The 25,321-nt window shown below is 46.6% G+C and overlaps 1 protein-coding gene across 1 annotated transcript in view; it reads right to left on the bottom strand.

Annotated features, from left to right (window-relative positions):
- Positions 1-25,321, bottom strand: part of ARMH4 (armadillo like helical domain containing 4) — a 60,632-nt gene that overhangs the window by 19,392 nt on the left and 15,919 nt on the right. Inside the window, exon 5 of the mRNA XM_018082256.2 lies at positions 16,480-16,731. Within this exon, the coding sequence (XP_017937745.2) occupies positions 16,480-16,731 (252 nt within the window). The remainder of the gene's footprint in view (positions 1-16,479; positions 16,732-25,321) is intronic.

Here is a 25,321-nt window from a genome sequence, read left to right as displayed (position 1 = left end):
ACAGCTTTATTAATTGCACTCACAATGGTTCTCTAATATAAACAACCATCTTCATCTACTGACTGGGAATCCAAACCTGAAAGCACTGATGGGATGTACAGCATCCAGCTCTGGGGTTCCCTGAACAGGAGGGACATCAAACTGTTGGAGAGAGTTCAGAGGAGGCCACCAAGATGATAAGAGGGATGGAGCATCTCTCCTACGGGCAAAGGTGAGAGAATTGGGACTGTCCAGACTGGAAAAGAGAAGGCTTCAAGGTTTCCTAATTGCAGCCTTCCAGTGCCTGAATGGAGCCTACAGTAAAGAGAGAGAGAGAGACTTCTGGCAAGGGTCTGGAGTGACAGGATAAGGGGGAATGGCTTCAAACTGACAGAGGGCAGGGTTAGATTGGATATTAGGAAGAAATTCTTGGCTATGAGTGTGGTGAGGCCCTGGCACAGGTTGCCCAGAGAAGCTGTGGCTGCCCCTTCCCTGGAAGTGTCCAAGGCCAGGTTGGACAGGGCTTGGAGCAACCTGGGATAGTGGAAGGTGTCCCTGCCCATGGCAGGGGGTGGAATGAGATGGTCTTTAAGGTCCCTTCCAACCCAAACCATTCTGGGATTCTATGATTCTATTTACAGCCAAATGGAGCCAGGAAGACTCAAAGCCAGAGAAGAAAGCAGAGGGAAAATCTGCAAATATCTTCAGCACAGCTATAATTCTGTGGGTATTTCCCAGTAATAATGACTCAGACACCTGATGATGGCAATCAAACAAAAAAGGTTCCACTGAGTCTGTACTGGCTGAGGAGAAAGCAAGTTTGACAGATAAAAACTCTTGCAGGAGGCAGAACGTGACAGTGTGATGCTGGTCTATCCAAACAAAGGAGCCACAAATATATTTGGCAGCTCCCTTTTCAGCTTGCATTGGGAGAAAGGGCTGATCTCAAACACTTTAAAACCGAAAAAACTCTGAAGGGAAATGCTTTGAAGGAGAGGAGCAATTTTGGTTACTGGCTAGATTGGCAACTTCAAGGTGGTGTGCACCAGGGTAGGACCTTCTTTCATTCTGCATTTCAAACTGGCAAGAGGCCAAATTCTACCCCCAGACAAGCAAGCCTGGCTTCACGGGGCTCATGGTGTAAAACCATCCTGGTAGGACTCAGCAGCAAACCAGTGCAGTGCCTGGCCTTCACCTAGACCCTGCAGCTCCTGGTTTCCCCTCAGATTTAATCTACACCCCTGAGAGGTGCCCTGGGCTGCCTCAAAGCAAAGCCTCCCTACAGCACTTATTAACAGTAATGGGTGAGGATCTGCAGACAAATTAGTATCCCAAAATCTTGGTGAAGTTTGATGCCACCCTCATAAAACCACCATCAGCTCCTAGACAGCTCTGCACAGCCCTGCAGGTGAAGGGGTTAATTTATCCTCAGCTCCTCTGCTATCCACATTTCCCATTTATTTCACATATGGCACAGAGCACTGTTCCTGTGTGATTAATGTCTGTGTGACTCCAGGCCCTGTGGGGTTTGCTGCTCTCCCCCTGCATCCGCTCCAGGTGCTGTGGCATTCTCCATCCCACTCCTTCCACTCAGAAATGAACGGATCTGGAGCTTCTCCAAGCAGATTAAGATGATCTGTAACAATTTACTTATCCTGAAGGGGCATTACCCTGATTGGAACTGGTCAGAGCCCCTTCTGATTAGGACAGTGATATGATGTGGCTCTAAGAAGACATTTTGGAACATGAGTATCTCTGAATGAACTCCTGATTTTGCTGCCATCATCTGTTCAAATAATGAAGAAACAATTTGTGAGAACCTTCACAAAATTATCTGGATAAAGCTCCAGAGGTCCATCTGCTTTCAAAGTAGCAGCAAGTGTTTATTATCTAAATGCTGATGGCCACTCAGTGCTGCCTGGTTTCCAAGGGCCACCAAATGGGCCAGAAAGTTCTCTTGACTTGACAAGTGTGGCATCAGTCCTTTAGAAATACAAACTCTGCAGAGACAGACACAGAAAGAAGTCACTGACAAGCCCTAAGGAAGGAATAAGCAGAGGACACTTTCAGAACTCATTTTTGCAGTGGCCTGACCTCACTGTGGTTTTAAAGAAGAAGGGATTTAGATTAGATGTCAGGAAGAAACTCTGGATGAGGGTGCTGAGGCACTGGTGGAGGTTGCCCAGAGAGGTGACTGTCCCCTACAGTCTGGAGGTCTGTAGGACACAGCATCACCCACGAGGTAAGAAAATGCCATACAAGTCAAAAAAGGCAAGAAGCAGCAGCAGAAGGCTTCTTTTCCCTGAGAAGAAAATCCTCATCCAACAGCGTATTTCAGAAACACACAAGGCCAAGAAAAAAGTTGGGAACAAGAAGTTTCTTTTGACTGCTACAAAAATATCACAGCTCACGGGTCAGGAGAGCGCTCTGCCTGGCTAAGCTGCAGTTTTTTGGTTTATCATTCTGAACAGGGTATTCCCAGGGGAAAGGCTGCCTTTTCCACATCACAAACAAAACCTCTACAGGCCACCTGAAATCTGAAATTCTTTACAAGTATGCAAAACAATGAAACTGCAGAGCACTTCTGAAATTTGGTCCTAAACATGAAAGATGAATTACTGGCCTTACCCTATAATGTTGTGAATCAGTTGGAAGATTTGGGCAATGGCTGATCTAGCCTAGTTAGGAGTTTGATTGATGCACCCAAAGAACTGTTGACTCAAATCAGTTCATCACAGCATCCTGATTTATAAATCTCTCCAGACTGAGAAATGCTATTTGTCCACATTTACCTGTAACCTGAAGGGATACAGGAGTTTACGTCTCATTTTCAAAGTCCATTTCCAAGACATAACAAACAGATCTACCAAAACTAAAGGAGCAACAACCCATGCATTTCCATTTGAGCTGCTGGACCCATAACCAGCCTCGGGAATCCACAGGTAATTTATGTGTACAGGAACATTTCCATTTGGTATTTGGGAACAGCAAAGGTATCTGCAAAGCAGAGAAAAGCCTTGCTGGAAATGCCGTGACTTTCTGTGCTATTGCACCAGTTTTTCTGCCTTGAAAAGCTGAGATAAGGCCCTGCAAGAGGAAAATTAACTCAGTCCAGCAGTGACAGCAACCGCAGGGCAGCCAGACCACAAAAGAAAATGTGCCGAGTCCTCAGCAAGGGAAGGGGATGACAGAGACTGATGTCTGCACTCAGCTGCCTGTCTTTGGTCCCTGAGTTAAATTATCAACAAGGTCACACCTCTGATTCCAGTATAAAAGTGTTTTATGTGGAGCCTGGTGGGTCTGAGAGACACTGAGTGTGCTTTGGAAGGTACCTTCTCTTCCTGAGTCCCAGCTCCCTGTCAGTCTGCAAAACCAGACAGTTTTTGGGTTTTCTGCCCCTGGAACGTGGTTAAGGACTGTGGGGGGAACCTTGTGCCAAATGAAGAGAAGGCAGGAATGGTTGTACTGGTTCAGCTTAGCCCCACATCCCATCTCTGAAGGCAGATGCTCACAGAGAAGCCTAAATGCAGGGCAAACACACAGCTGATACTTCCCTACCTCACTCTCCCTCTGATCCAGGGGTCACATCAGCAGGCTTCAACACAGATTCTTGTCTCAGCAACTGTCAACATTTTATTTATGAGCAAAATGTAATACAGGGAGGAAGAGACAGAATCTCGTGTTTATCATTTCTATTACCGTGACACCTGAAAGGCCAGCTGAGATGACACACACATGTGATAAATGCTCCACAAACATGCAAAGAGAGTCAGAATCTGCCCAGAAGAACCTAAATTAATAAACCCCCACAGAGTACTGATATTGTCCAATCTATGAACACCAGGCCTCAGGCAGGGGATGGGGAAGTGATTTGCTCAGGGGCACACAAAAAAAGCAGCACTGCCAGAAATCAAACCGATGAGATCAGGCTCTGCTTACAGCCATCCTGGGTCAGATCAAAGGTTGGGCTGGCTTAGTAAGGCTCACAGAGACCACCTGTCTAGGAAAAGCTTATGAATGGGATGATCACCCAGCAGTGTTCCCCTTGCACACCTCCTGGGGCTCAGAGACCCCCAGAGCCAGACACAGGGGTGTGTCAAATCACCTACCCAAAAGGAAAAGCAAACACACAGACTGTGAGCATCCTCAGCAGCCTGTGGATAGGTGTTCTCCCATGGTTAGTGATGAACTAAGCCAAATCTCACATAATTTGTTGTGAATTTTTCTTGTGATGCTCCCCAGGGGTGGTATCAGGGGTCAGTCACTTGGTTGTCCCCTTGTGATTTTACCAGCCTTGGTCAGGGTCTGAGTAGTCATTCCTTGCACAGAATCCCATTTATCCTCTGGTTATTCTTGTTATTTTACCCTTTTGGTTATCCTTTTTCCCAGCTCTGCTGTATCCTTCTCCAGATGCACAGAGGGGCAGAATGGCACTGAGCACTCAGAGTCAAAATGCTGGTTGTTGGTTTTCTCTCTGTTCCTTTATTCCCCCACATCCCAACAGGCCAATGTGTTCCTACTGTATCACCCTCCCCTTTCTCTCAGAAGGATTTGGAGCAGAGAATTTGCTTTAATTTCTACTCTTTGCCAAGAGTTCCCAGCTCATCAGCTAAATTCACTCTCTTGTGGTGAGAGGACTAACAATAAAAATAACTCTCAGACTAAATTTCCCCCTGGAACTTGGCTATCCCTAGGATTTTCTCCAGGATATTTTTCAGAAACGGTATCTAAATGCTCCTACTTGCACAGGCATAAATAAGTCCTATTTTTCCCATGACTCAGCAGGGATATTTACTCTGAGCATTAACACCCACCCATCCCAAGCTTGGAGGGACTGTGGAGAACGTCTCTGCATCACAGCTTGGGGCCTGGGACAGGGTGGGAAGGGTCAGCACTCATCACCTGGGAACCCTGCTAGTAAATTCTGGTTTTAGTCATCAAATCACAGAACCATTTAAGTTGGAAAAGTCCTCTAAGATCATGGAGTCCAACCACTAACCCAGCACTGTCAGGCCCACCACTAACCCATGTCCCAAGTGCCACATATACATGTATTTTAAATCCCTCTGGGGATGGTGACTCCACCACTTCCCTGGGCAACCTGTTCCAATGCTTGACAACCCTTTCAGTGCAGAAATTTTTCCTAATATCCAATCTAACTTTTACCCATTGCAGAGCAGAGGAGGGAAACAACTGAGCTGCCAGGCCATGAGGAGGGACTCCAGGAGCACCCTCAGGAGCACTCTGGGAAGCTGCAGACCTCTCCTGGCTCATCCCAGGGAGATGGAGACAAGAGAACTCTACTGCTCATCCACGCTCTGTAATACATCCAGTGGAACTGCTGGCAGGAACTTGAAGTAGATTCAGAATATATTAAAAAATTGAGAGTCCCACTGTTTTTTAAACCCTCACATTCATCTTCAGAGCCCACACAGTAGTGACTAATCAAACCTTAATAACTAATCACTGCTGCTGCCAATTAGCACTGCTGAAATGTGCTTTCCCTACAGCAGAGGACTCTGATTTGGAGATGCCAGCTCTGTTTTGGAGGGATGGTGTTGCAGCATCTCACAGAATCATTAAGGTTGGAAAAGACCTCTAAGATCATGGAGTCCAACCATCTGTGCTGGTACAACCTTCATGCACTATCCCAGGAGCTCCCACTGGCTGTAGGGACAGCTCTGGGAGACATCTCAGGGAACAGGATTCCCTGCAGCGCCCTGGGAAGGAGCCATGCAGTGCATCCCAAGCTCTGTGCTGCCCCTGAAGGCATTTCTGTCTGTTTGGTGCTGGCAGAGCCTGCCTGCAGCCAGGCAGGGGTGATCTGGCATCGTTTGAGACATTAAACCTGGGCCAAACTTAACCACGGTGCCTTTTGCTCCGAGCTTGTCAGGATGCAAAGTCTGAAGTCAGGCACGAGGAGGCAGTGATGCAGCCCTGCTAAGCTTAAAGAAAAATGGTACGTGGTCCCAGAAAAGGTGTTCACAGCCCTCACTGCAGCTCCAAGGCTGTGAGACAGAGCAGTCACCAGAGTGATGCTCAGTTTTGCCCGCTGAGATTCCGACTTTATCCGCTCCATTAAGTTATGCACCTCAGCAAAAAATGCTCCTGGTTTGCCTCTGCCTACTAGAAGTTAAATTAATCTCTGCCTCTCCTGCTCCAGACTGGAATTACAGAACCATAGGATCATTTAGGCTGGGAAAGGCCTCTAAGGTCATTGAGTCCATCCAGCTGTAGTGGAGCGTGTGGCTGAGCAGGGTTGACTCGCCACAGAGTCACCACAAACTGTGACTTCAGAGGTTCCCACAGAACTCCTGGGCCACATGGACCAGCCAGAGGTGCATTCCCAGCCCATGGGAAAGGTCAGGTGCTCTGTCCTGGCTCACCTCGTGTCGCAGGACCAGGTGATGGCACGTCACCATGAGGTCACTGCAGACCCAGCCCACACGCCTCAGCTGGTGCTCCATGACTTGCCACAAGCCTGAGGCACAAGATGGAATGTGTCTCCCAGGAAGGCTGCAATCAGGAACCTGCTTGCTGGCTACAATGAATGCAGCAAAGGGAACAGGCAGCTGCATTTTGTCTGGCAAAGAAAAACCCCCCTCCAGCCTAGATATTGCCCAGCTGCACACACTTACAGGGAATAGATGTCGAGTGTTGGACTACATCCTTGCCCACTAAACCCCCAAAAGACCTTCTAAATCAACAGTGTGTTATTTGCACTTAATAAAATTCAGGCCTCACAAACAGCACTCACAGGAACACGCTCTGGCTCCAGGAGAGCACATATAACCAGAAGGCTTTGCTTCACTGAGGATATTCTCCTGGTCTAATACTATACTTGGCCCTCTACCCAACACTTCCTAAAACCAAAAAAACAGAAAGAGACTGTACTTAACCAGTTCTAATAGATACAGAGAATAACAAAACCCACAAGAAAGGTATTTTCCTGACAGCATATTTATACTGAATCCTATCTTATCATTTTCCAGAACTTGCTTATGGGTAGCTGTAAGGAAAGCCAGACCCGAGCAGGGCAAAGCAACCCCCTCACTCACAGAAAGAAACAGCTTCTGGCTGGACTGGAAGGGCAGACACTGAGATCTCTCCTCAATCCTAAACCAAAGCAGGGGCTCAAGTCTGGGTTTGGGACACCTGGGGTGCAAGGGAGCAAAATGAGGGCAGCTCAAGGGGGGCAGTCCCATGGCAGGTCAGTGGGTGGTGTGGGGAAGCCACTGAGGGGCTTTGGAAAACCTCTGTTGGTGTTATCCCTGTCCCAAAGTGTACAAAGGGAAATGCTGGAATAACTGGCACATGCAAAGGGCCACCACGATGCCACATGTGCCAGGGCTGGGTTCCTGAGCTGGGTTCCCAACAGGGAGCTCAGAGCATCATCTGGATCACCTCAGCACGGGCATCCCAAGCTGGTATGATGGATGCAACAGCACACCCAACTTAAGGGGACAGTGACAGCAGAACAGCATGTGACACTGCTAAACAAAACAGGGAGTCCCATGGGGACACTGTGGTTGCAGAAGGGGTGGCCAGGAGGGCAGAGCCCCCAGGTACTGCATCCAGCCCCTTGTTAAAACAAGCAGAAGGCTGAGCACCCGCTCCTGCAAATACCTGAGTGAGAAAATCAGCCTGAGTGGTCAGAGGGGTAAAAGGGGATTTGGGAAAAACAGCCTCAGAAAGGAATCAAACTGGAGAACCTCTTGGCCTCACTTCAGATTAATAAAGCCTCAAGCACAGATGGTGCTGCCCATCTATTAAAATAAATGATGTGCTATCAGGGAGCAGCCTCGCTGAAACCCTTTATTACATGCCAATCTTGGATGAGGCTGTGATTAGAGTTACTAAAAAACAAGGGGAAAGAAAAAAAAAAAGGCAAAAATAAAAGCAAAAACCTCCAGTAATTCTCACCATATCGACCCCTCTCTGTGATTAATGCTGATACTCAGCATTTTTTCAGCACAACAATTGCTGGAGGTTTGAGGTAATTATTTTATTGTCAGACAAAATCTGAGCAATTTACCTATTTCCAATATATGTTCCTAACTTGCTCCCAGGCAGAGCAGGACTTGTACATATATATATATATATCTATATCAAGAGAACATCCTTCCAGGCAGGAACTTGGATCTCCTTTGATTCTCAAAGGGTGTGAGTTTGAGCAAACACCAGAGGGGAGATGGGTTCAGCATCACTCATTTGAGGTTTGCACTGGCCAAGCAGAAAGTGTATCTACATTCTCATTAGGAAAGAATATTATAAAACTATGCTCTCAATAAATTAACCTCTCTCTCCCTGCTGCTCTTTGCAAAGAGCTCTTCTCCTCTATTTTTCTCTTACCAGCTCTGCCATGGAGCCAACATTTTAACCCCAGAGATCAGCCTCTGACGCAAATCCCCAGAAGGACAGGGGCATTTCAAGGCTGATGAACCTTCACGTTCCCTTCTCTCCATTTTTTTTTAATGCCATGAAAACAGACAGATCTTTTGCACTGCAGCATAGATCACTATAAATGTGATTTCCCCAACATAAGGACAAGGCTCTTTTTGCGTGGCAAAGGCCACACAGACTAGCACATAAAGGAAAAATTAATAACTCTCACCCAGAGAAAGCTACTGCCCTGCCTGTGTTCTTCAGTCAGGCTAAGTGATTACTAAAATCCAAAGGGAGAGAGGGCTGAAAACCAGCTCCTCTGTTGGAATGGAGCCAAGTTTTCTGACATGTATAAACTGAAGGGTAGGCGAAGATGCAAAGATGTGACATGTATACACTGAAACTGCAGGGATGAGAATGGAAAAGGACTACTGCAGACTGAAAAAGAGAGCAAAGACACTATGATTTATATTCCAGCAGGGCTGACAGGCAGTGCCAAGGCAGCTGACAGCCTAGAAGGATGTTCTGCCTCACCACAGCGTGCAGGAACCCAGATGGTGCTTGGGCAGCAGATGCAGTCCAGCCTTCAGAGCACGGAGCTCTGCACAGGCTAATGGACCCTATCCCTTAATCCAGGAGAAAAAAAAACCAAGACAAATTACCTGGAGCAGCAAAGTTGTGCTCCAAGGTAGACATATCCTAACTTTAAAGGAGGCAGCAAACAGATGGATGGAGGCAGACAGCTGGAGAAGGTCAGAAACACTCAGCCATGTGCTTGAGTTTTCCAACTCCACTTTCTTGGGCCAACAAGAGCAACTGGAGGTGCAGCAGAAAGCCTGTCAGGAGGAGTCCTCCTGGGCTGGGAAACACAGGAGCTTGGTGGTGCTGCAAGCTGCCTCTCCGTGCTGCCCAGCACACTAAGGAGGGCGAATTTCAGAGAGTCGTTAAGGTTGGAAAATATCTCTAAGGTCATAAAGTCCAACCATCAAACCAGCACCACCACCACATTCACCACTAAATCACGTCCTCAAGTGCCATAGCCATGTGGTTTTTGAACACTTCCAGGGATGGAGACTCAGCCATTTCCCTGAGCATCCTGTTCCAGTGCTTTACGACCCTTTGGGCAAAGAAATTTTTCCTAATCTGCAATCTAAATCTCCCCTGGTACAACTTGCAGCTGGTTCCTCTTGTCCTGTCCCTTGTTCCCTGGGAGCAGAGCCCAACCCTCACCTGGCTACAACCTCCTGTCAAGGAGTTGTAGGGAATGAGAAGGTCCCCCCTGAGCCTCATTTTCTCCAGGTTGAACCCCCTCATCTCCCTCAGCTGCTCCTCTTCAGCCTCGTTCACTTGGATGAATTTGGGTTTGTCCATGCCTTCCAGCATTCATTAGAAACTTCCCCTGATCAGCTAGACCCCAGCTGGGACCTCTCATGTCAGCCACGGTGACCAATGTCCCCTCTCTCCTCTCAAGAATCATAAGTCACAAGAAACTGTCTGATTTCTCCATGGCTTCACACCACCTCACTCTAAAGTGAAGAAAAAGAGGCAGAAATGGTGTGGATGGACAGGACCTCTTCATTCCCCCCAGAAACAGCCAGTGACTCCAGTTTAGCACCCTGTCTGATGGGGTTCCATCTTCTCCATGGGCAGGGAGAGGGAAGGCAGAGCTAAACCCAAGCAAACTCCTATAAATCCTCCCTTGGCTCTGAAGGCAGCACTTAAGGGCTGGTAACAAATGGGCTTAGTCTTCCTCTGACACAGGTTTAACCAGATGCATAAACCTTGTGGATGGGATGCTATTTCAAAATAATGCATCCAGAGGTGTTTTAGTGCTGCTGTTTCTTGATATACTCCATCAAAAATGTCAGGATAAAATATCAGCCCGAGTTTCCTGATGCAGGTTTCCATGTAGAAAGGGCCCTGCTGTCCTCCCCTTCCTTACAATAAATTATGGCAAGCAACAGCTTTATGTCCCCTGTTTCTGATAGCTGAGCTGGGAATCACCAAAACACCCTCCAATCTTCTCTTTTACTCATAGAATCACAGAATCATTAGGCTGGAAAAGATCTTTAAGATCATTGAATCCAACTGTTCCCCCAGCACTGCCAAGCCCACAACTAAACCATGTTCCCAAGTCCCACATCCACACATCTTTTAAATCCCTCCAGGAATGGTGACTCTACCAGTTCCTTCATCTCTACTCCTTTCCCTTAGTCTTGATTTCTGCTTTGAGGACAAGAGCTGAGGTGCTTCCAAGAGGAAGGACATGGTTCCAACTCATTACTGGTTCATACTCCATGGTTGGAAACTCCACATGCCAGTTCCCAGAGCAGACACTGTAGGTGCCTTCCCCTTAAAACACACTGGTCTCATTCACCAGGGCACAGCAGTCTCGGGCTGGATGGAAAAAGGGAAGAGCAGAGTGGTAGGTCAGGATCACAGGGCTCAGACTTGTCAAGTTTTGTGTCTCCTGGACAGTCCCATTGTCCAAAATCCCAACACAAGGCACAGGGCTGCTTCTCACCAACACACTGAGCACCACACTGCAAGGCTCCTCATCTCAGCTGGCTTCAGAACACAAGCAAGGTCGAATACAGAAGCAATATTAAAGAGGGGAAAGAGAAACAGTGCCCAGAACACCTTGGGATTAAATTTTAAGAGAAGAAAAAGTCATCTCCAAATGGGAATTGTCCCCTCTTGGGAGCTGGCAGAGAGGACCATCACTGTTCACAGGTGGATGCAGAATTTCCTTTGCCAGGGTAAACTTGGTCAAATATGAGTCTGCCCCAGAGTTAAGATGCAGCCATGAACAATCTCTCAGATAAAAAAAGAAGTCATTCCAAACAGAGTGCACAAACCTCACGAGGGACAGAGACTTGAGTTAGGCACAGATTGATGATGAGAGCTTTACTGCTGCCTGGGAGAGGGAAGGGGAGCCAGCAAGGAACATATGGAACCGTATAAATTGTTTGAAGCACCCAGAAAGACAGGAAAAATAATCACCTACATTTTTGAGACTGCTCATTTCAGTCTGCAGCTGCCTGGTACCCAGGCCTCACATGGCCCATGTCTGGTGCCCCAAAACTCCCACAAACACGTATGGGGGTGAAGCTACAGAGGGCAGGATTGCTGCAGGGAGCTGCACTTGGAACACGTGGGGAAGGAAAATTTGCTGTTTCCACTCCTCACCCTGGCTCCTGCCAGCCTCTCTCACCTGGCATTCCCATGGGCTCAGTCCCTTCTGTTGGGATGGTGTCTCTGTGTGACCCTTTGCTCCCCTTCCAGGGAGGAATGCAGGTGTGCACATCCTTCCTCCAGCAAGGGAAAAGCAATGACCAAGCACGGATTTCATTCCCTCCCTTCAAATCCCTGCTCTGCTAAAGGCTCTCTCACGAAACCAGTGGGGTCACTTGGCCTCTCCATGGTTTTGCTCACCACCTTTAAGACACAGATAAACCTTCCCAGGGCGATTAAGGAGATAAATGCATTAAAGATTAAAAGGCACTCTGATGTTCCAATACCACGAGCTGTAGGAGTACTTAAAATAGATCCATTTGGGGCAGCAATTAAAGAACATATTACTAATTTCTGAGTCTCAGCTCCTGCCTTCCTAATGCTGGTTATTTTTGCCCATAAAGGCATTAATCCTATCTTCCTGTAAAAATGACATTTCAGATATTCATCATCTTCCACTGCTGTCCCTCTGCCTCTCTGCCTCACCATCATTAACCAGTGGCATCTGTTATATGGTTTATGCAGTGTGATTTGCAGCCACAGACCTGCAATACAGTGAGAGCCATTTTCTCTATAAGGGGCTGCTCGGAGCTGCAGATATTTTTTATCCATCATAAAAAAAAAATTCACATTCTAAAAGTGTGTTTATTATGCAAGTGCCTTGTCACTACTTAAGTGAGAGAGTTATATGACTTTCCATTAGGGGAAGAATCAACATCCAAAGCACAAAAATTATATGAAATGCAGACATGGTTTATATTTTGGAAGCTACATGTTTTGAATTACACTGTCACACTTCATAACTTCTTTCTAAATTGCTATTTTATATTTTGTTTATCTCCAAATCCCATCTACAGGGATGGTCCAAACTCCACTGTGTAAAATAACTACATGGGTAGATGGAAACCTATAACCCATGCTGTGGAACCAGGCAACAAAGGTGACTTCTCACAAGCTACAGCCCTGTAACCTGGTATTGCCACAAACAGGTGGAGGTGAAGAACACACCAATGCTCAGCTAAAGAAGTGCAGATAGGGACAAAAAATGGGTCTGGGGTTAAAAAGAGAAACAAAAAAAATCGTATCTGACACACATAAAATCCACCACAGATAGTAAATTCAGATGTAATGTGAAATTGCAGGTCAGTGAAGACAGAGCAAGGTGCAAAACCATGTCAGCAAACATACAAAAATTATATCAAATGGACCTGAAATTGAGAAAGAAGAAAACATCAGTGTGAACATTGTATTTCTCCTGGCCAAGGACTCCAGAAGTTGTTGAGCCACCACAAACCCCCAGATGAAACCTCCAAGTTTAGGACCCACAGAAGCAAGGACAAGCACAACACCAGGATAAAGCACAGGAAATGAGGAGTGTGTGTGTAACAATCCTAACTGCACTACCATTTCTTTTCCTTTGATAATTAAATCTGGATTAATAATGTGCATACTCTAAAGATTTCAGTTATATTAGCAATAAATTATTGGGTGTATATATGTGTATATATATGAGGTGTGGCTCCTCTTTGCCCATAACAGGTTTTGAGCATAAAAATGGAGTTTCTTCTGTTAAAGTTTATGGTTCAAATCATTCTCTCTACTGTTGTTGTCTCCTTTTAGTGGTGGCCAAGGATAAGCAACTGGTAGTTTCATTCAGCATCTTAAAAAAAGCCCACCACAACAAGCTTTGCTTTGACAACTTGAGCCAAACATCACATTTCTGTATTGCTTCAAGGTGAAAATGTCATTGTCACTCCAAACAACTCCACAGATTTTAAATGCACAAAGTAAACTACTGCATGTCCCAAAGCAGTAAAATTAAAGGCTTAGGAAATTGCCCTAGACCTCCTGCTGTCACTTTACTATGGATAGCAGGAATTGTTCATCTTGGGACATGGATGGTGCAAGCTTTAAGGCGTCAACAAACAGCTTGGAAGTCTGGGGACATTTTCATCTCAGCTCATGGTCATTAAATTAAGAACAGTTACAGACACTTGAGCACTGGGAGAAGAGCACAGCCACAGAAGTCACCCCCAACAGAAGTAAAGGGTTTTGATTTCCATGGTAGTGTACAATAAAGACAATCTGCTTTAGGATTCATGAGGAGTAACTAAAGGACCAAAAACTGTTCACTGGATTTGAACAAGTATAAACCAACTGCAGTTCTCCTGGTAATGCATAAACCATCACAAAAGATGTAGCAGGGAAGAAATAGGGGGGGGTATTTATTCCTCAAAAGCCCAAGATTCATAGAATAACAGAATCACAGAGTGGTTTGGGTTGGAAGGGACCTTGAAGACCATCTTGTTCCAAAACCCCTTAGACCAGGCTGCTCCAAGCCCCATCCAGCCTGGTCTTCCTGCCCCTCTGATGTTCTCCAAGAGTTTAATGTTTTCCTACCACACACCACCTACATACAGATCAAGAAACAAGTACAGAGAGGTCAAAGTTACCTCATACAGAATTCAGAGAGGTCCCAAAGTACTGCTGTGTCCTTCACTGACAACCTCTGAAGGCAAAGCATTTGAACAGGACACCAAAAGAGATCCCAAATCATATTCAGACCTTCCTTCTCCAGAGCTGCAGGCCACCAGAAGGACTCCTATTTTATGGAAGGCACAGATTATCTCATTTTCTGCACAGATTATCTCATTTTCTGCTTTACTTTCTGTCTAAATATTGCTGGTTAGAGAGTCAGCTGATGGGCTGTAAAACTGACAGTCTTGTTACTGGTGCTTATAAATTGCTTTTGCTCAGCTGGAGTTCATGTAGGACCATCTGACTGCCCAGAACTGACAGTTTTAATGATTCTGTTTCTCCAGCACTTTCTCACTGACCACTACAAAAATCTGATCTGTCTCTTGTTCTGCCAAGCTGTTTTGTGGATCAAGTTCCCTGTCCTCTGGGGATTTACAGTGTGTCAGCCATCAGACCAAGCAAGCTCGATAATAACTGACCTGAGAATTGCTACTCCAACACTTCTGGGCTCCTCTGTACTACAGATTTTAGCCTTAAAATGTCACAATTCTGAAGGCTGGAGGACAGGTGCATCCCCAGGAGAAAGACACAGGTGCAAAGTATTTTAAAAATGGAAAATGCCAACTGTAAAAGTTTGGTGCTTGGCTGCTGTACCCTCACCCCAGACTCTGTTGGGTACCATTATCTTTTTTTTCCAGTTCTTCCTTTCCTGTGCTGCATCCCAGGTGAAGCAGAACAACTTCCCCTTCTAAACCACGTTTCACTCACACAATATGGGAAATTCCTCACATCTCAGCACTACCTGGTGAAGGAAGAGACACACAGAGCTCTTCCCTGGGATGCACAAAGGCTGAAGCAGGCAGGAACACAACGCCCCTGACCCAGCTGCATCCAGGGGCTGCAGCTGGAGATATCCAGTGGTTACAAAGCTGCCTTAAAAGAACAGGAAGCTGATTTCAAAGAGGTATCTTTAGATGAAAAGCACTCAGAGAAAAAGGCTTTCAAAGAGAAGTAGCCCATGCAGGAGATCTAAAGCTTTACCAGCCCTGTACTGTGTGTTTGGTGTCTCCAGGTGCTCCAGCAGAACAATGGGAGCAGCTCTTCCAGCCTCCTGCCAGGTTTGGGGGGATTTCTTATGGTCTTAACAATCCAATTCCTGCTGACACAAGCTGTATATGCTTTTTCCACCTTTCCTGTTTCCCTAAGAAGCACATAGCCAGGACCAGGCATGGATTGATGTGTGCCCACGAACCCAGAGCAGGGGAAGCAGGGCAGAAATTCCCACCTGGGACAAACTGGAAAGAGGGGAAGGGCTCTACTCCTGCAGCAGCATCTCAGGGAAAATGAGCCCAGTACAGCCACAAAGATGTGACAGTATTTCCCATTACCCACACACTCCCAGGAAATCAGCCTTCCCACCACCTGGGTTCAGCTCATTCCATGGCCTCAGTGAGCTCATGCAAGCCCTCAGTTTTCCCAGAATCATAGAACCACAGAACCATGGAATGGCTTGGGTTTGAAGGGACCTTAAAGATGGTTTAGTTCCAATCTCCCCATCTAGTTAGATATTGGGCTACCAATGATGATGAGCTTCTCAGAACAGCTAATTCTCTAAGAGTCAGACACAAAGACCCTCTCTATAGATGTGGTTCAGCTCCCACAAACTCACCTGAGAGGTTCCTACTGCTGCTTGATGGGGATTGGTTTGGGAATTGAGTATTCTGGGAAAATATTCCTTGGCCCTAAGCCAAGCTGAGCAAGTTCCTTTCTAAACTCTACCTTGTCCCACACCAGGTTTGAACTGCATCACATGGATTTAACATATATAAACCCTGATTCTTAGGTGGAATAAATTAGTTCTAATCACTAAACACAGAGCCTAAATGTACAGTGGGAAGAAATTGTATAAAGCTTTATAGAGGCTTTGTGGGTTTGTCCTAACACTGCCAGCACAGGGTCCCATGGCTGGACCACATTCCCAAGAAAAGTGGAACTTGGAAAATGCTGCTGAAGCAGCAAATGGGCTGATATGATGGACATATATCCCTGCACCAACACATGCTGGGCAAAGGGAACTGAAATTTCCCCAGGAACCTCACCTGAGAAGTTATTCATTTGTCCACCTTTGGAGCAAGACAACACTAAGGTCTGGGAACAAAGGAGCAGGTTTGGAGTATTCACATTCTCCCCAAAAGGACAACTGAGGTCACACTGCCAGGCACTCCTCCCAGTTCAACCAGTTGTTGCTGGTGGATGGGGTTTCTCCATAAATGAACCAGCTTTGTGTTTAGCTTGAGAGCCAACCCCTGAGACTTGCTGGCACGAGGGACTGTCTCATGCAGAGTGCAGAGCAGGAGACACGTCCTCTGTAAGGGTGAAGGGAGAAGGGGCTTTTTCTCTTACCCAGACCCTGGTTCTGCTGCTCCCACTCGATGGTGTCAGGAACCTGGTAGGACACCCCAGCCAGCTGGGCCACAGGGTTTTCCAGGCCAGCTATGGGGTCCTGGGAGGTCTCCCCTGGAAGTGTGAAACCCGGCAGCTCCGTGTCGCCCTCCATGCTTTCATCCATCAGATCTAGGTCTTTGTCCTCCTCATCTTCCTCTTCCTCTTCTTCTTCTTCCTCCTCCTCTTCTTCTTCCTCCTCCTCTTCACCCTCTGGCCAGGGAGACAGAAAAGAAACATCAGGAAAGATCCCACAAGATAGCAGGTTCATAGATCCCTGGAGGTGAGCACCAAGCTGATACCACTCCTCCAAAGGCAAAGCAGCAGAACAAGCTCGTGCTTGTTTTCCAACAGGAAAGACACCCACAGGGGTCAATTTGGAGGAGCTCTTCACCACTGGAAGTTGCTGAGTAACAATGAGACATTGTCTCAGACTGTCAAATTAGTGGGAAATACAGTAATTTTCTGCTTCCTAATAGCAGAGCACAAACAAGGACGTGCACGTGTACAACACCTGAGCATCTGCAACTGCAGAGCTCTCTGCTCAACTCATTTCAGCTCAGGTGAGAGCTATTTCTCCGATTTTCAGTCTTGGAGGCAGCAATAAGTTGGGTTTGATTTTAACTTTTATTAAGCCTTTCCCAGCTCTGGAAAGGGTGCTGCTTTCCAGCCCAGTTACGTTGATATGGTCCCTCCTCCTGGCTTTGACTGGACCAGGTTGCTCCAAGCCCCATCCAACCTGGCCTTGGAAAGCATTGGGAAGAAGGCAACACAGCCAACACCTCGTGGAAAAGCAGATAAATGTGACACAGAGGAAATCCCTGTGGATTTAGTGGAAGGTGTCCCTGCCCATGGCAGGGAAGGTGGAACTAGATGACCTTTAAGGTCCCTTTAAACCCAAACCATTCTGTGATTCCATGAATTCTCCACCACAGCAGGTACCCATCCATCCCAAAACTGTCTGTACTGCCAACATACACAGACAAATATTTAAGCCATATTTCACAGCTAGAATCTAAAATGGTCACACGGGAAGGACTGGGCTGGATCAAACCAAAGGCCATTTCTGTCCACATCCTATTACCAACCACAACTGGCCACAGATGCTAAAGAAAGACCAGAGTGGGGAACACACAGAGCCAGTCTTCCCACACTTTCTCTTCCCAGCTATTAGTTACCAAAGTCCTGAGGACTTCCTAAGCCAGAATTTGCATCAGAGCTACTTAATAGCTCCTAATGGAGCCACCCACCAGGAAAAGATAATATCTAAAACAATGACATGCTTTGAATTTCTTATGGTTAGTTTGTCAAAGCTGGAAACTAAAACATAGTATTTAGCACTTTATCTAATTTGCACAAAGCTCTGCTTAGCCCTGTAGAAAATTCCCTCCTGATGTGCTCAGACTGGGACAGCCCATCTGCACCCGGGCTGACGCTTTAGCTGAGGGTCTAGGACCATGTTAAAAACCAATAATCCATCCAAATCCCCATTTGTTACCTAGATATCCCATTATTTCTGCTGGAGTTGTACCTCATACAGGTCACAGACACTGCAATGAGATGCAGTGGCTGAGGTAGGACGCCCAAGGGGCTGCACAAATCCTTCCTGCTGTAAGTAAAGAAGGTGATGCTTCACTCCTCTCCTCTCTGCTGCAGGATGTGATGGCACTCCAGCACAGCTGTTCCACAAAGCACACGAGAAACAAACTGGGAAACTTGGGGAATCATAAAATCATTAAGGTTGGGAAAGATCTCCAAGATCACTGAGTCCAGCAGTTAGCCCAGCACCGTGTTTATGTTCACCGATAAAACATGTTCCTAAGTACCACATGCATATGCCTTCTGAACACTTCCAGGGATGGTGACTCCAACACTGCTGTGGGCAGCCTCTTCCAGTCCCTGACCACCCTTTCAGTGAAGAAATTCTTCCTAATATCCAAACTAAATCTGCCCTGGCACAACTTGAGGCCATTTCCTCTCATCCTGTCCCTTGTTCCCTGGGAGCAGAGCCCGACCCCCACCTGGCTCCATCCTCCTGTCGGGGAGTTGAAGAGAGGGAGAAAGTCCCCTTGGGCACCCTTTTCTCCAGGATGAGCCTCCCCAGCTCCCTCAGCTGCCTCTCCTCAGACTTGTGCTCAGACCCTTCCCCAGCTCTGTTCCCTTCTCTGGACTCACTGCAGCCCCTCAATGTCTTTCTTGTCTCGAGGGACCCAAAACTGACCCCAGGATTTGAGGTGAGGCCTCACCAGTGCCCAGCACAGGGGGACAGTCACTGCCCTGGTCCTGCTGCCACACCATTGCTGACACAGGCTGATGACTGAGAGGTTGTATCAAGGATTTGCTTTCAAACACTGCATGTTTTTCTCAGCTCACCAGACAAGACAACCCCACTTGCCACCTTTCAGTTCTAGTCCTGTATTTCATACAAATGAGCTGCTGTTTGGATTTAGCTGCATCATCCTGCTATCTCCTGGTTTTTGGGGAAAAATCATTCCTGCACACAATTATACCACACAGAGCATCTAATGGAGCTTACAGGGAGGTAGTTAGCCCCTTAAATTCCCATTACAATTTATAGGCAGTTTCTGTCTTACAGTGTGCCCATCATTTTGAATCAACATAAGAATTTTCTCTGTCAAACTGCATGTTTTCATATAAAACATACAGATGTGAAGCTGAGAATGGCACCTGGAGAGTGCTCACAGGAAACCTGCAAAGAAAAGTTAATGCAGGTCTTTTGCCCCTGCTGAGAGCAACACAGCTATAAACATTCCCAAAATTTAACAGCTGGAACAGCAGAGAAGAAGGACGTGAACAGAGGCTTTCCTTAGACTGGGTGAAAAAGCAGCCAAGAGAGAACAGGCATCAGATTTTTATCTCTGAAAAACTACTTTGGGACAAGGATTTTAGAAGCTCTTTTGATTTTTAGCAAGCCAAGTCCCAGACACCTGCCAGGATCTAGTGTTGAAGCCACAGATAGCCATCTCCGTGCCTCCAAAGCCTCGAAGGCAGCAGAGCTGAACACCCAAATTGAAAGTGCTGAGGCCACTTATCACAGCTGATCATCACCAAGCTTCATCAATCACCACCAGCCACAGCAGAAAGCTGTGAAAAATGTGATCCCTGTAGCACAACCACTGCAAGGGGGAAGGAAAAGGCTCTTCATTTGTTTCCTTCTCCTCTCTGGCTCATTCCTACATCTGAAAACAGCTTTTTAACACACCCCCCACCCATCCCAAAATGCCAGCAGCTTGCCTCGCTGCAAGGTGCAGTGCAGAGCACCACTTGGTGGTCACAAGGAGGAAGCTACACTTCCAAAAAAAAAAATATATCAGAAACTTCACAAATGTGGGATTTCGGGAGCGGAGGCACAACAGGAGCCCGTGGGCAGCCTGTGCATAAGGCTTGGTAGTCTCATAAGATGGAAAACTAAAGTGAGCATCGCACAGCTGAATCTCAAGCTGGAGGCTTGTGCTTCACTTGAAAGCCTTTTACAGAAGTCATGTTTTCCCTCCTAAATTGGCACTTTTGGGCCTTTGAAAGGCCTCAGCAGCAGCTTGAAAGAAAACAAACAGGAGAGACTGAACGTAGCAAGGACTGAAAGTGCAAAGCCCAGCAGATTCAGAAGGAATTCAGAGTTTCACGTGCATTTCCAGCCCACTGTGAACTATTTTGTGTGTCATGGAACAGTTTAGGCTGGAAAAGCCCTCTAAGATCATTGAGTCCAACTGTTAACCCAGCACTGCCAAGGCCACCACTAACCCATGGCCCCAAGTGCCACATCCACACAGCTTTTAAATCCCTCAGGCATGGTGAGTCCACCACTGCCCTGGGAAGCCTGTTCCAGTGCTTGACAACCTTTCTGTTAAAGACATTTTTCCTACTATCCAATTTAAACCTCTCCTGGTGCAGTTTGAGGCTGTTTCCTCTTATCCTGTGTTTGTCACTTGGGAGAAGAGAATATCACTTCCCTAGTCCTGCTGGCCACATATTGCTGACACAAGCCAGGATGCTGTTGGCCTTCTTGGCCACCTAAGCAGTTTCTGCTGTGAGCCATGCTTGCTCTGTAGCTCTTCAGATGTCACATATAAGCTGATTTTGTTATCCTGTTTGCATGCACTGAATCCATGACGTGCCACATGGATCTATCAAGGAGGGATGGCATCCTGTCTCCTCTCCTGGTGACACCAGGAGACTTCAGCACTGAAACACTAACAGTCTAAGCAGATGTTTGTATTTTCACAGAATCATGGAAAAGTTTGGGTTGGAAGGGATCTTAAAGACCATCCAGTTCCAAACCCCCTGCCATGGGCAGGGACACCTTCCACTAGTCAAGGTTGCTCCAAGCCCCATCCAACCTGGCCTGGAACAGTTCCAGGGATGGGGGATTTTCTACTGCAAGAATAGCCAATGGCAGTTAAAGTCTCATCTCCAAAAGTGAAGCAATCCAAAATCTGCCACTCTCTGACAGACTAAATAACCACTGGTTTCAATGACATAGGCTCTGCTCTGCCTGTATGGCAACAGGAAAGCAAAACACTCCTAAGAAATTCAGCACCTCCCTGCTTTGACAATGGACCAAGCCAAGAAAGATGCAGGCAGCAGGAATCCCAGGGAAAATCAGATTCCCACTTCACACATCAAAAGATTTTATTTTGAAGGACTCGACAACCTTGTAACAGGCACTCAAAATTTCCGGTTTGGAGAAGTGATAAGAGAACAGCAAGAAAACAAGTCTCAGAAAAAACAGCAAATTTTTAGCAGAGTTTTTGGGCTGTCCCAGCTTTATTAGCAGTCACCAGAAACAGCCACCATTGGCCTTTATCTGAACAGATCCACAAGCAACACTGGTGATATCCACAGGATGGGGTTTGCTATTGCAGGGTGGCAAAAGCTCCCCCTGTGCTTGTTTCAAAGACAGGTCTTTCACTACAGAACTGTACATATCTGTGATGACTTCTGTGGCTCAGCAAAGAGAACTGAGACCACATCACACCTCCTTCCTGAGGCATTTCACAGACCCAGTGGGGATCTATGACCAGCAGGGTCTGAAGCAGTTGGACAACAACCAGCAACCTCAAGTAAAAGCCTCAGACTCCATTTTTTGGGGTGTCATTGCTTGAAATGAGCTGCAGCTGAAGCCACTCTGGTCATAACCTTGCTGAAGCAACAGAGTTACACCAGGGCCTCTGTCTGCAGTTGAATAAACTTTCACTGAAGAAGGATGTTTCTATCTTTAGATATTTCCTATTTATGTTTGCAAACACTTTTATTCCTCAGAAGATTCGAGAAACCATCATTTGTCAGGTTTAGTGCACAAGAGAAATATCTTGCTGTGCCCTGAGCAGCGAGAGACTCTCAGCAAAAGGTGATATATTTGCTCACAGGCACAAACTGAATTCAAATTGCAACCAAAAAAAAAAAAAAGACCTAAAAGGTTAAAACCTGCAGTTGCCATTTTCTCTGTCCTTTCCCCTCCCAGCCCAGGTTGCTCACATCAAACTCAGAGGGCAATTGGCATTGGAATGGGCTGCCCAGGGAAGTGGTGGATTCTCCATCCCTGGAGATTTTTAAGGTAAGACTGGATGTGGCATCAGTGCCATGGTCTAGCTACCACAGCAGTAATGGATCAAGGGTTGGACTTGATGATCTCGGAGGTCCCTTCCAACCCAGCTGATTCTATGATGTCTAAATGATACCACAGTTTTGTTATGATCCATGGGAGTTTAAGCTGTGATTTCATAGATGCTCAGTGCTGCAGGGTCACCCATGTATGCTAATAACAAGTGTGTAAATATATAAATAATAATGTGGAAATAGCCACAGGATTAGGGATGGGAGTCTATGACCACCTTCTCTAGGAAGAGAGCCTCCACCAAATGTTTTCCTTGGTTCACTTTCTGCGCTGCTTTTGTGATCACAGCAGACTGTCAAGGCAGGGAGGCCTTTCTAGGACAACTCTCTTTTATTATTAATCTGCTGCTTTCACGTGTTCAGTAACAATGTCATCATCCAAGGGCTCCAAAACGCTGCCAACAACAACCAGTGACAGGCTGGAAGAAGGCAGCTGCTGGAACATGGACGGGCTCTCCTGGTGCACAGGCTGCTGTGGTGGTTGAAGATTCCCAAGCAAGCAGCAGGCACAGAAACTATGTAAAATGATCAGGGAAAAACCTCCCTAGTGATGAGCTCAGCTAAGCACAGTCATGTTCACTGTCTGGGGTATTTGTGGCCCATGTTGCACAAATGTTGTTTGAAATGCTTTGCTCTGGGAGGGGCATCAAATCAAGCATGGCCTTCCATGGGAAGTATCAGCATCCAGGCTATTGCACAGACACAGGGAAAGGAACTACTGGGAAGAATGTATCTGTTGGATGGGATCCTACCACACAAAGCAAGGTAATATAATCCTACCCAAAGAAGTTTCAAGAGAAGAGGAAACAACATGTCACAGAATCACTTAGGTTGGAAAAGCCCTCTAAGATCATTGAGTTCAACCATCCCCCAGCACTGCCAAGCCCATCACTAACCCATGGCCCCAAGTGCCACATCTACACATCCTTTAAATCCCTCCAGGAATGGTGATTTCACCACCAACCTGGGCAGCCTGTTCCAGTGCTGGATAACCCTTTTGGTGAAGAAATTTTTCCTAATATCCAATTCCCTGGTGGAACTTGAGGTTGTTTCCTCTTGTCCAAAGCTTTTCTGTGACAGAAGGAAATCCTTGCTCCCCTGGCAGCAGAGCTGAGCTGATGCTGGTTTAGGAGCTTTTCCCTGCCAAAGCCCAAGAGCTGCAGAAGCTGCTCTCCAGCAGAAGGTTCTTTGACATAGCACAAGTATGAGAGATTTGGAATCTGATCCTAACCTACTTCCCCCCAAACCTGAGGGGAATCACACTTGCTTTTCACAGTTCTGGCTCACTGCTTGTCACAGGATATCTGAGGCACTAAGGACTTTTTGGGGGAAGCAAAAGGAAAACAAAGGTAAAAGATACTCCAGCAGGGACCACGGGTCTGCTTCTGTATTAAGATCAGAAACAATTATTCTCACAATCACAGAATGGCTTGGGTTGGAAGGGACCTGAAAGATCATCTCTTTCCAACACCCTGCATGGGCAGGGACACCTTCCACTAGACCAGGTTGCTCCAAGCCCCTCCAGCCTGGTCTTGGACACTCCCAGGGGTAGATCATCCACAGCTTCTTTGGGCAACCTGTGCCAGGGCCTCACCATCCTCACAGGGAAGAGTTTCTTCCTAAAAGAAGAACAAGCTGCGTTTCCAGCACCATTCACCTCAAAATTGTTTTCACACTGAGCCAGGATGGAGAGTTAGTTTAGGAACACATGACTATTTTAAATGGAGAAAAAAACGGAATGCTGCAGAACACACTGCATGGACTGTGACAGAGTTTGCTGCAGAACAGCTCTTCTAAGCCAGGTTGTGCAGGAGTTGAACTAACCAGGATAAAAACCAAGACAAGAATAAGGTAATTTATGAAGTGAGAGCAGTCAAATCAGTCCAGATTTAATGACCACAACCTGTAAGGGGACAGGGTAGAACAAGACAGATGAAGGCAGACACAGAGCTTACTTCTGTCAACAAAATGCTTTCCCACAGACAAAAGAGCTGTAGGCATAACATGTTTTTTCCAATCAAAAAAAAAAGAAGTCCCAGCAGAGACATTAATTCCATTTCCATTGGAAAAGGCTCTCTGACTGTGTCTCTCCAGAAGCATCCAATTCAACCACCCTGCCTGGAAACAACCAACAGCCCAAGAGTCAAGAAAACATTTGATTTAAGCTTCATATTCTAGAAAAGCCCAGCATGGATCATCACAGATGATGCAGATTTGGGGGTGGATCTCTTGTTATGGGCAACAGTCTGTGGAATACCAAGGTTTTAGCTCAAGTCCTATCAGAAGCCAAAGGGAAGATGATGTGAGTCCACTCAGCTCACTTCTAGCCTGAGTTCTTGCTTCTTTCCAAGTGCTTGATCACCCTCCTACAGCATCCCTGGTCCCAAAGCTTCCCAGAGAAGCTCCAAGAGCAACACCATCCCCCACATTCCAAGGGACTCCAGCCATGAGCAACTCCAGAAGAAAACACTCCTTGCAGAGACTCACTGTCACATTCCTGCTTATCTGAATCCACCTCCCTGGAGCCAGGAGGTTGAACTGCTTAATCCTCAGATTAAAACTAACAGAAACTCATTAAAAACTTTCACCCACACAGCCCAATTACCTTTCAATAGCAACCGTGGGGGATTTCTGTTGGTTTTGTTTGAGCTTGAAGGCAAGCATGGGAAAGCTACAACATTAAAAAAAGATATCTAAGTGAACTCTAATTTTTTGGACAAATGAGAAGTCAGATACACTTAAAAATTCAAGCATAACCTGGACAGAACAGGAACCAAGGTGTGTCAGACTAAGAAATGTCATCTAACCTGCTTGAGGTAGAACAGTGCCAGAATAGCACAAAGAACAGGCTGAGAGAGCAGGATTTGCTCAGAATGGAGAAGGGAAGGTTCCAGAGAGATCTTAAGAGTCCCTTCCAGTGCCTAAAGGGGCTACAAGAGAGCTGGAGAGGGATTTTGGACAAGGGCCTGGAGGGACAGGACAAGGGGTAACAGAGAGCAGGATTAGATTAGATTTTAGGAAGAAATTCTTGGCTGGGACGGTGGTGAGGCCCTGGCACAGGTTGCCCAGAGAAGCTGTGGCTGCCCCATCCCTGGAAATGTTCAAGGCCAGGTTGGACAGGGCTCAGAACAACTTGGGATAGTAGAAGGTGTCCCTGCCCAGGGCAGGG

This window comes from Manacus vitellinus, unplaced genomic scaffold, assembly GCF_001715985.3.
Source record: "Manacus vitellinus isolate BGI_N305 unplaced genomic scaffold, ASM171598v3 scaffold_6_pilon, whole genome shotgun sequence".
Taxonomy (NCBI): domain Eukaryota; kingdom Metazoa; phylum Chordata; class Aves; order Passeriformes; family Pipridae; genus Manacus; species Manacus vitellinus.
The sequence above is the reverse complement of the archived record's forward strand: the minus strand, read 5'-3'. Positions and strand labels throughout refer to the sequence as shown.